Raw genomic sequence first — 12,262 nt, 5'->3', positions numbered from 1 at the left:
CTATTTTATTTCACATTATGCTTTGAAAAATTTGCATGTTAAATTTCAATCTTTGTCACTTGTATGTGTGAAATATTTAACAAAAGGTGTGAGGAAAAGTTGCAAATGCACTACCAACAGCAAAGTTAGATGCACAAAAGAAATCTGAACCATTTCTCCCACAAAAGCACAGATACTGAGATGTTAATGAACAAAGTTCTGACTTCTGGAAAGCACAAAACTGGTTGACTAGCAGAAGAAATGCAGGAATATTTTATCAGAGGCAGAAATCATTGCCAAATGGGCTCTTACAGCAGCTTACAGAGTGGCATGCTTAAATCTCAGAGTGTACAAAGATCCTTTCTCCTAAAGGAACTTTCTTCTTTACTAGTGTAAAGCCTTCAAACTTCAAGAAATGCATTGACTACTAAAAGAGGTGTCACAGAAGGTGCTAATCAACCCTTCTGACTCACAGGCACCTACCCATGGAAAGCTCGCAGCTCCGTGTACCTTCACTAAAACTTAACAGTTTACTGATATCATTGCTACTTAACCAAGACAGCTCATACATTACACACAAAAGCTGCTAAATGCTAATAACTGGTCAACCATTTTAACCATCACAAATGTTGATCGTTGTAAAATCAGTCTTGGCAACGTTCAAGCAGTGCTTTTAAAAAAATTGTCAACGTTCAGGAGAAATGCACAATCACAACGAAGTCCTCTAAGGAAGCAGAATTACTTTGCCAATACACTTGTCAGGTTATTGACTTTTTCATTATTAAATACAACTGTTCTGAGGGCTGGAAGATATAACCATGCAAGTCAAATTGTTTGGATTTCTCTGAAACAATTTCATCCCACGTTGAATCATTTCACATCAAAATTTAAGGCTTAGCTCAGAAAAGTGCTTGCAAAAAAAGGACACATTTAAAGCACTTAAAGGCACAGGGAGAAACTGAAAGATGGAGGAAATAGAGTGCACATCTATTAAATACACTTCATGTTCAATAGCTCAACAGCTCAGTGTGTTCCTGGAAGCAATTCATAAAGGGGTGGAGTAAACTATAGCTATTTTTAGATCCCACCGAACATAACAGCCTTGCATTTTCCTGCTCCCTGCAATTTGGGAGAAAAATCTGAAGCATTCAAGCTGCCTGCCTGTTTGTTCCCTGCTCCCAACCTCAATGCTGTAAGCAAGCAGCGAATCACCTCCTAAGAGGAGGTTAAAAGCCCTGCTACAGATCATCAGAAGGAAGCAATTTCCAGGTCGGCTGGCAGGACACCAGCAGGACTCCAAAAGCACTGGCAGCACTACAATGACGGAACTGCCAGCGCCCAGATGGAAGCTTCTCCTTGCAATGATTTTAAGGGGATATTGAAAAGCTACGGTGATACAAGCTCAGAGCTTCTCCTGTTAGGCAGGAAATGGATGAGACATGGACACATGAGAGTGAGGCTCCAAGCCCAAGTGACCGAGTGAGTGGCACCAGGCACACCCTGGCCCAGTGAAGGGACACCTCCTGGTTCCTGCACGCTCCAGGAGCTCTGAGGGGCATGGCACAAACACCTGAATGATACCAGACACAGTCAGCTGTACCCAGGTGGAAGATCTGCATGTAATAAAACAAAATCTAATAAAGATATTTTTTTTTTGCCTTACCCTGCTTTTGTTATGGTCTAATTTGAAGTCACCTTGCATGATCTTGTCTCATAAATTAACTCTGCTGATCTTTTATCATGTACACCGTAAGAAAATTCTGATGGTGTAACAGATTACTAAATAAAATTTGCAAGTGATATTTCATGATATACAGTTTAATGATTCTGCTCTGGGCAACTTCAGACTGAAGCTAAATAGTTAACATATACTTATCTATACTCACGTGTTCCTTGACATCACAAGTGATGGCAGTCAGAACATTTATATAATTCTCACAGCTTGAAGTCAGGCTGAACTAACAGTAGTTAGACGAATGATCATATTCTCAGAGCATGAGTTTTGGAAGTTCCTCCTAAAGTAATAAATTTCAGTAGCTGCTCTCAGAAAGCAGTAAACAGAATGTCACTGACAATGTTCAGGATGTGTCACAGCAGAACACTAGGTTAAATATGACTAAAGGGTTAACACAGTAATACCCACTGCTTAATATTACTTGAATACTCTGATGTATTCAACAGACCACTATAAATCTTACCTCTTTTAACATCACAAGCTTTTGAAAGAAAAACTTAAGTGTCCTTTAATATTTATGCTAAGTTTTACTAAGGCTTTTGAATGTTTGCACGTATGTTCTCACAGTTGAGCAGAGCACCTGTATTTCAGTGGAAAAAATATAATAATCAACTATTCCAACAGTGAATGCCATCTAACCTGAAGAGAACCATAGGATACCAAATGGAGTTGTTACCTGACTTGTTCCAAAAAATCTGAGTTGTGATAAAGTGTCAGAAAATAAACAACAGCATATTTTATACAAATGTAGAACAAGCTACAGAAAACCACAATACTTCCCAGAAATGTACAACTATCAGTTGGGGTACATAAACCTCTGTCTCTTCTAATAAATTCTGATATCCAAGTATGAACAAGAGGACTGTTAGCTTCTCTGCCAAGTGCATGCCCTTGTCTAATAGGCCAGAAAATGCAGTGTTACCCAGCCCCTGTTATCAGCATCACACTTTCAGACCTCTCATAATACTCTATACAAGTCTAAGTGGCAACTAGTAAGACAAAACAGCTTTATGTATAAAAGCAAATGGTTGGCATATGAGAAAATCCAGCCATATTCCTCTGAATTGTAAATGTACAGGAGTCACCTGCTAGCAAGAAACTGCATTGTGCAGAACCTGGACAGTATGTGGTAGAGGATGCCTATTTCCAGCACACAGGCTTAATAAGCAAGTCACCTGTGGGTGCATATAGCTTACCAGAACAGTGCCTGAAAGAAAATACTACACTGACAGTGGTCAAAAACGAAACCTTCAGACAAAACGGTTTTGGCAAATCTTTTTCCAGAGCTGCAGGGTTAGCAACAGATTCACTGTAAGTTTTTAAGCTTTGCTCTAACTTTATGCAAGTGACTATTACCCTTCTCCATGTGCATGTCTCATGTGGATTTTTTAATTTTACATGTAAATAGTAGTAAGAGATATAGTACCTTAATGAAATGTTATTAAAACTATCAGGCCAAACACATACTCTGATGCACTCTCTTGGCCCTAAAGCTTTTATCATAGTTAATCCAGCATTTGAACTATGCTGATTGAACATGAAAGAAAATAATACTTTGGTAGGAAACTTGAGTGTCTTCACCAAGAGCCTTTTTTGAGACACGTGCATTTGGCACATTCAGAAAGACATGTCCCTCCAAGGTATATTTTATGAGCCAGAGTAAAGATATCTCTAGAACAAATGTTAAGAGGATCCAGAGATGTGTAATGAACCCTCAGCATCAGAGAGATGTTTTTCAATTCAAGTGTATGGCCTGCACAGCAGATTAAAGTAAGGCTACAGACACGCAATCAGCCAGAGCATCCCTGTGCAAAACCAGTCTGTGAGTCGACCTAAATTTGAAATGAAACACACAATGATAAATAAATTGCGTGCAGCCTAGTCTTGCAATCTAAGCCACATTCTGAAGGCTTAATATTTATCAGCTTACCCCTGCTGCCCCCCTTCCCCTCCTTGTGAGATGCCCACTAAGCTACATTGCTGGAATAGGTCCTTTCCTTTTGCTTTAAATTTGTTTCGGTTGCTAACCCATTGAAAATCTGACGGTTACAAAAGCAAAGGATGCAGTGCTATTTGCCACTTGCAAATCACACAGAAAAACAGCATGTAGATTTCACCAGGTCATTGAAGGAAGGGGGTCCTGCTATTCAGAATGATTTTGTTCCCACTAGCTTTGTTCTCCTCTTTCCTGGTACAGCTTTTCAGATCAATCTCCACTTTTGATGACAAGGGTTATCGATCTAGTGACATCCTCTGTAAGATGAATAAAGATCATATATTCTATTGCAAAGAGCAAAAGGAGCAAATTAAAAAATACTTCAGACCAAAGCTTGTATTTAGGTGTCTATAATAAATCTCCTGCTTCTATACTTGACACAACATGAAATAGGGCTGATTACCAGAGATAATGAACTCTGAAAAAATGGAGCAACCAGTGCTCTATGCCTCTACAGTTAGGGCAGTGTGCATACTTTTGTACAAATAGCAATATAGGAACATGATTTTAGGCAGCTGCACTTGAAAACCTTTGGTCACATTGACCACAGTGAAGAAACCTCAGGACAAACACCTGAGTCCCTCTCTGGAGTACAAAGCCTCACATTGCAATAATGAATGATGTCACTGACTCCCTCCAACCAACCCAGGCTTGCTGCTTTGCAGAATGCAACAACTGTGGGTGACACAGATTGAGTACATTTAACACCATCTGCAATAGCCTTCAGTTCTGCTACGGTTGCTCCCTGTTTTGGTATGGTCTGCGTTCCACCTTTTAAACAAAAAAGTGATTTTAAAACAATTTAGATATCCTGGTGCAAATTTGTGTGAATGTTTCTTTCTGTAAACTGAGCTTTGCTAAACTGAGTAAGAATGAGTTTAAGCTGGCCTTGAGCTACCTGTACACACCTATACATAGAAACAGGTTATCTGATTCTGAGCTTGGAACTAGCCAGACACCAGCTGGGTCCAGCCCAGAGGTCAAGCAACACTAGTGAACCATTTCGGTTAACTCAGCACTTCAACAGCAACTCCACCAGCAGGTTCATATCCAGCTGTACCAGCACGTGTTTGGAGCAAGTTCTTACTTGTATTCAAGTAAACATGTTCTAAGTGACCACAACCAACCATCATCGATTTAATTAGCCAAGCACCCACTGCTGCCCAGCTGGCTAAGCTCTCATGCCTCTGTGCAGGCTTGGGATTCTGCCCAGGCACATGAGAGTTCATGATCCTCATTTCCAAATATACTGCTAAATTACAAGTCAGTTTGCAGCAATGCATTTAAATTAGCAATCACATATTCTCACTTCGTAAGTGTACTTTGTGTGAGTGTTAAATGTGACTCTTTCTTCACATCACTGCCTTGTGTGCCTGAGTCAGTGCACTGGTCAGTTTCCCCTGAACGATTATTCACCCTTCTTGCAGCAACACCTCCCAGCACAACCAAGCACCCCAGACATTCAATTCACCTTGGACACTTTTGCATCAGAGAAACCAGCACAGCTGCCATCACCAATCTGCCAGATAAAGCCTCCCTGCCCCTTGCACGTTTGAAAACTATAAAAAAGCCCTTCTGAAATCTTAATTCTCAATGTCCAAGATGTCACATCACTTAGCACACAGATGTTAAAACATATGATCATAATATCTCTGCCTATCGCTTCATAGCATATTTCTTTTTCCAATGTTGATGCTTTGTATCTGGCAGTGACACTCTTTGGAATCTATTATTAGTCCCGGGATTCCCAACCTGTGCCAACACAGAAAATGCTAAAATTATCCTGCCCAAAGGGTGTCACTTTCTCCTTTTACCTAACTTTAAACAGAGTAATAAGCTGAAGGATAAAACCCAAGAAATAGCAAATATAAAATGCGTACATCCAGAATGCATTTTTTAAATAAATGATGCACAGGAACTGCACCACTGGGCCCACAATAAAGGAGTGATAATATAATATACTTACAGCATACAACAGTATATTTTCCAGCACAAAACTGTGTTTATCACCTTTATAGATTACTGTGTTAACTTCACTGTGTTTTATTTCTTTCCTTGTTCCAGGTACACGTTTCATTCTCCTTGTTTCCTTTTAAAAAGACGTCTTATTTCAACAACCATCCGGTTACTGCCACTTTTCTTGCCAGGTCTGAGTCACAGGCACCTTATGCTAGTATTAGAATACTTTGTTACCCATCTGCCATGGCAGTTTTGAAAATTTGTGCAAGAAAGTGGTTGCTGTGTTTCTTTAAATTTAAAAATTTAACAGAGGCAAGTGCAAACAGAAGCACAAAAGCTTCTTCAAAGTTTTAAGACAGGAGTCAGTCCTTTAAATTTAACTTCTTCTGTTTCAGACTGTACTTTCCTTAGGCAGAATGAGTATACATGTAATCGCCACTATTCTGATATTCCCTGCAAGTTCTAAAGGAGCTTTTTAATGGCCTGAAATCCCTAAGCTTATTGCATCAACAAGTCAAACTTTATGAGGGTAGGTTTAACTCTTAATTCTTTTGAGGGACCAGTGTAGGTAAGCATGACTTTCATGCTGTGAGGGTATTACAGGTATCCGGTGTCAACACCCTGGCTACGTGTCAAAATCACAATCTCACGTACAAAAAAGCTTCCATTTGTATCCTCGGCCTGGGACCGAGGACAGTGCAGCCACCAAACGAAGCCTGGCTGCTGCCCCGGCGATGCCAACCAAGCCCGCAGCGGACGGAGCTGTGTTTTGGGGGGCCGGGTTCTCCGCTCCGAGGCGGGCTGGCCACGGCGGGAAGGGCTGCTCCAGGGCCCGGCTCTCGGAGTACCGTACCTGGATGAGGCCCCGGCGGAGCAGCGCGGTGTGAACGCAGCCCGGCACCTCCGCTCGGAGCGACACCGACCCGTTCCCGCTGCGGAGCCGCCAGCTCCCCCGCAGGCTGCGCACCTCCGGGCCGCCCGCGGCCATCGCCAGCGGCAACAGCAGCACCGCCAGCAGCAGCGCAGCAGAGCCCATGGCGACAGCGCCGAGAGCAGCGAGCTGGGGCGGTGCTTCCAAGGACGGAAGGGAGGGAAGGGGAGGGAGGACGCCGGCGCTCCTGAGGGCGATGCAGCGCGGCTGCGCGCGGGGCCTGAGGCCGGCCGGGCCCAGCGCTGAACGCGGCCGCGGAGCGCGAGGGGGAACGGGCGGGGAGCGCTGCCGGCCGCTGCACACCCCTGCCCGAGCACGTCGGCAAAGGGGAGGGTGGGTTTTCTTTTTGCCTCCAAGAGACAGGGCGGAACAGTGATAGAAGAAGCTCTAATACGGTTACGAATCTTTCAGGTGCAGCAAATGCACTCGGAGCTCTAGAAAACGGCAGGGAGGCGGGAAGGGATGAGGAAGAGTTGTGACAAGACCGCAGTGGGTTCTGTCAGTATTGGTTCCCTCGAGTCTTGAGGCTTTTATATGGCCTCAGACTTACACATTCTTTTTTTCCATAAAATTACAGAGGCATATAAAACCATAACAAACGTCACGGACAGCTCAAAGTACTGTGGTTTCCTCATAAAGCAGGGCTGTGGCTTTTGTTTATAAAAATTCAGTAAATTCATCTGCGAAAGGACAAACATCAGCGCTCCCGAGGAAGAACGTACAAGAAGTACGGTTTTCAAATCACACTGTAGCTTTCCTATGTGCCATTGCTAGGTTAATCCCTTCATTCACAGCCCAAAAGCAGCAATTAAAGCAACAAATTTTTAAACAGCTCTGTGGAAGACTTTAGCTACTCTCCAGATGTAACACACATGGTACTTCATGCTCTGTTTAAAAAGTACACAATCCAACCACAAGTCATTATTTTCACCTCTGAGATCACAAGAGGGGGTGCAGTTCTGAGAAATACTGACTCAAAGACAGTAGCTGATATTTTCTTCTCTTAAAAAAATTCTGCAGTCAGCTTCAAAAAGGGATAGCTGGGACCCACAGTGTTGGGCAGCAGAAGGCCATGCAGAAATTTAGCTGTTAAAAGTTACCGTGTGTGTGTAATTTTAAGACAGAATAAGCCACATTCAATACACTTGACTAACTGAAATGCCGTTCCCATTTCAGTTCAACTCTCAGCTGTCTTTTAGTGAGATTGCCAAAAAAGGCTATCATCCAAGACTGAGTTACCCCAACTGGCTTTGCATGCTGAATTCAGTCAAAATTAGTATCTTGTCTCTTTTAATAGTGCAGAGTATAAAATTATTATACATTAATAGTAGAAAGCCTTACTCTGTTTCTGTCCTCATCTGTTGATGAGTAATGCTTCAAGGGCAATCAAACATTTCATTGTTCTTTGCTTAAATTCACTGATACAACACTAAAACCATTTAAACATTGTAGTGCTGCTTGAGAGATCTTACAGGGTATTATTTCTCAAGAAGCAGATTTACAGCTATCAAAAAACAATTGCAATTTTTCTTTTTTAAAGAAATCTTTTCCAGCAAGTCACATGATAGGTTCCCAGTAAGAAGGAAACTGCATTTCAAAATGTTTACTGCACTTCCCCGTGTTTTGCCTTTTATTCTTTCTGCTTAAAACTGACTGGAGCAACACACACATCAAAAAACCTCAACCTAAAAACAATGCTCTAATTAAGTATTCTGAGAACATGCTGTTTCCTTGTTCAAGGCTTATAATTAAGTTAAATCATGTCTCATTTTCATGTCCCACTTTTTAGGGTTTGTTTTTCGTTTGTTTGAGGGTATTTTTAAACAAATGACATTTTTGCTGTTCCAAGATACGAATTTTAAAGGCTGTGGTTTAATCTTTTCAAATCTTAAGGCACAAAACAAGATAAACCGAGTACTTTCTTTTACTATGTACTGTATTAACCCTCCTTCTGAAATACCACAAATTTAGGAGGCTATTACAATTCTTACTTTACAATACTGCAAGCAGATATTCTTCATCAACTAAGACAAAAAGCTGAAGGCAAAACCATGCCTTTGGCTCTATTAGAATAAATTCAGAGCAGTTCCACTGTACCTGCCCAAATTCTGCCATGTTAATCCAGAAGTCCTTTGTTCCCAAATGCTATGCAATCTCTGTCATTACAACAGGCTGATGCTACTTTCAAATCCATGTTCCATGAGTTCATGTAAAGGTTTTAAACAAAGAGGTTCTCACAGATCTAGATGCAGTACTTCAAGATGTTACTGCCCCCACCTGTCCAGCCTGTACCATTCTTCTGCTGAAGGTAAACACCTCTGAAGCCAAACAGGACATGCGTTCACAGCAGTCCATATCAGGGCATGCTCCCTCTCTCTTCTGGTAACTGTGTGCTGCTGCAGATACCACCACCACAGACCATTTGTCAAAGATGCAAAGCAACTAAAGGATCATCTAACTTAGGGAATTTTCTACAGATGCAGCAATATCAGTGTATGCATGTCTGTATGTGTAAATACATTCAGACAGCACAGAATATCCATAAGAAGGCCCCACAGTTCCTCAACGTAACTCCAAACCTCTGTTTTCTGACTGCATCTGCAGAACAGAACCACTGTGCAGAACAGTTACTCTCCATGCTGGAGTAAAGACAATATGATGCAGGGAGCTCTCCAGCTATGGATTTCTAAAGAAAATGATTCTAAACATTCTATCTAAATATTATAAAAAATACGATACCTAAATTATTTCTAAAGAAAATTATTATGTACTTATCTTGAGCTCCATCCAAAAGGATATTAAAAATAAAATGAGGAAATAAATTAAGATAGCTTTTAGATGAGGAAACTATTAATGCATCACTAGAAGAGAATTTTGTACTAGGTTATCATGAGCAAAATACAAAGTGAAAATCTGAATGGTACGCCTGAAGTTTCTTTTGTAATTATGGCAAAGTCTGCAGGCCACTGCAAGGGGATTTCCTTAGCAAACAAAATTACCCAATACTTAACAATCATGAGTAATTAAAAATAACTATGTAGAAAGGAAGCTACTATTGTGGACAAATGCTGTAATGGAAGGGGAAAAGCAAAAAATACGTAATAATTTTTAAATTTCATAAACAGGAAAACAGGTGATGTCTTGAGTATTACCTTCATCAGGCATGCTGGGGCAAAAGCCTGTATTTGTATCTCTGCATAACATCTTGCTTTAAGATGCACTTAAACCAAAGGATTTAGGTGTCGGGTCACCACTTCCATAGAACAGACACAAGAAAGCCTAAGGATCTTCAAAGCCAGCATGGCCAGATTTCTAAAATCATGTTATTTAGAAGGTGGAATTCCCACATCTTTTATTCTCTCTATTTTATAAACAATTCTGAAACAATCCTAATCTATTTATAGAATGATGTAACGCTTTCATTGCCATTTACCCTTAGTTTCATGAGCAGCAAAATCAGTACCTTGTACAGTGCTGTCCAAGCTCCCCCCCAATTCTCATTTAAATGTACTTAAAACATACTGATTCTTCATGATTTACAGAAAATAAGCAGTACAAATGCAGACATTATGAAACAGATTGCTTAGCCTTTCTTAGAGGCTTAAAACTATACAGTCATCTGTGACCACAGTACAATGGACAACTTGTCCCTGAATGTATAAAATGAAATCCCTCAAAACGTGGGTATCTGTAGGTAGCAAACTGTTTTCCTCATGACGGAAGTTTGAGAGGCTTCACAGAGCCTGTGTGCTTGGCACTTTACCCACTGAGAGCAAGACATACCAGATAGATCACACTACATATGAAGCATACATCCAGCCTAATGTTGTAATGAATGTTTTCTGTGCAAGTGAATATTAAGAGAATGTCAACAAAAGTTTGCAGCTGAAAAACTAGAAGAGTAAAAAAAAATGGAATTGCTGAAGCAGCTGGGAGCTGCATTTCTTTTCTTATTCAAGTGACCCTAAACAAACCACTGGGGCAGGTCAGGACCTTCCTTTCTTCCTTTCAGACCTTCAGTGTGGCTTAATACACCTGGCTTCAGCACTAAGACAAACTCTTCACTTCTACCAAAATCACTCTAATGGAAGCACCAGGGAATATTCAAAATAACTTTACTGAAAGTTGTGGGTACTTGAGAAGACTTTTTTTCCCCCCTCTTGAAAGATTAATGATTATTTCATCACCTATAAGAATTTCCAGAATTCTTAATCAACCAAGTCCTCACTGAATCAACTCAAGCCCCACTTAGGCAACAACATAAGCCAAGAGCATGGCTACACAGGAAGAAATATCCAATTGTCCGAATGATTCTAGTGAAAACCCTTTTACATAACAGAGCTACATCGTCATGCAGCCCAGGATGCTGCATGCCCTATCACTTGCTGCACTGGTACAAATGTCGCTGGAGTAAGACTTGCAGAAATTGACTCATGCACATTTATGAAACAGGCATATTTTAATATGGGTTCTAATTTTTTTCCCCCCAAATTACTTCATACATAAACAGCACTAAAAATACTACTTTTTATATATACACCCATCTGTTAAAAAAAACCATTATGTGCTTGATTCTCATGGCAACAAAAAGGAAAGGACTACTGCAGTATACAAAGACTACTAGGAGGGTCACAGAATATCCCAAATTGGAAGGGACTCATAAGGATCATCAGAAGTCCAACTCCCTTGTCCGTGCAGGACTGAATAAAACTAAACCATATGACTAAGAGTAACATCCAGATGTTTTATGAACTCAGTCAGGCTTGATGCTGTGACCATTCTGCAGGGGAGCCTGTTCCAGTGACTAACCACCCTCTCAGTAAAGAACCTTTCCCTAATGTCCAATCTGAATATCCCTAATACACCTTCATTCCATTTCCTTGTACCTTCTCATACTGTCTGACTAGATTTCTTGTTTTGGTACTAGTCAGAATTTTTACATTCTGATATTTGCACTGAAAGAAGGAAAGGTGGGCAGTAGTTTTATGGCAAGAAACACTTCAAAAAGAGCCTTAGGGATCTGAAAAGAACCCTGTCTCTTCCGCTCAGTCCTTGGTGAAAGGACTCCTTTAGGGAGTCGCCATGGCTAAAATACTACTCACATTTTGTTCACAGCAGAATTCTCAGCCCAGTGGATCCAAATAATCTGCTGCTCAGATTAGTCCCTATGCCTTTGATTGCTGCTACAGATGTCACTCTTCCATGGAAGAGCTCTTCTCACCATAAGGACTATACATAAGCACAAAGGCAACAGCAGCCTTTAGAGAGATTCTAAAAACCACAAGAGATCACTGCCTGGAATCAACCTCTTCCGAGATTGTTTCAGCAAGAGCAAAGATCTTCAGCTTGTCTAACCTAATATATATCTAATGAAAGGACAAAGATACACTAACGTCAATTAAACCTCTGCATAAAATACTCAGCATATATTATGATGTCTACAGAACATTTCACAGAAGTGCCACAATATTCTGAAGGTATTTAAAGTTTTAATTAATGTGTTGAACAGTGAACAGCCACCTAAGCTTTTGGCACTTTTTACATATTAGGAAAATAAACAGCTTTCAGCAAACAATCATTTCCAAAGGTACAGCTGCTTTCCAGTGAAAGGGTTTCTTCATCACACGAAGCTATCATGACTCCAGAATGTTATTAAGCACTT

At 40.8% G+C, this 12,262-nt stretch overlaps 1 protein-coding gene across 9 annotated transcripts in view; it reads right to left on the bottom strand.

Moving 5' to 3' along the window:
• The window catches only part of MANBA (mannosidase beta), a 52,486-nt gene extending 45,756 nt beyond the window's left edge, over positions 1–6,730 (bottom strand). For 8 of the 9 annotated variants that reach the window (XM_088057157.1, XM_088057156.1, XM_088057155.1 and 5 more), the window contains exon 1: positions 6,523–6,730. In XM_088057157.1, coding sequence (XP_087913283.1) covers positions 6,523–6,705 — 183 coding nt within the window. In that variant the 5' untranslated portion in view covers positions 6,706–6,730. The remainder of the gene's footprint in view (positions 1–6,522) is intronic. The other variant, XM_088057162.1, reaches the window with a different exon arrangement.
• Between the last annotated feature and the right edge of the window lie 5,532 nt (positions 6,731–12,262).

Source organism: Pseudopodoces humilis, chromosome 6, assembly GCF_049639895.1.
Source record: "Pseudopodoces humilis isolate 2021_Gansu_Grassland_sample_001 chromosome 6, ASM4963989v1, whole genome shotgun sequence".
Lineage (NCBI taxonomy): Eukaryota > Metazoa > Chordata > Aves > Passeriformes > Paridae > Pseudopodoces > Pseudopodoces humilis.
This window is presented reverse-complemented; position numbering and strand designations above follow the sequence as displayed.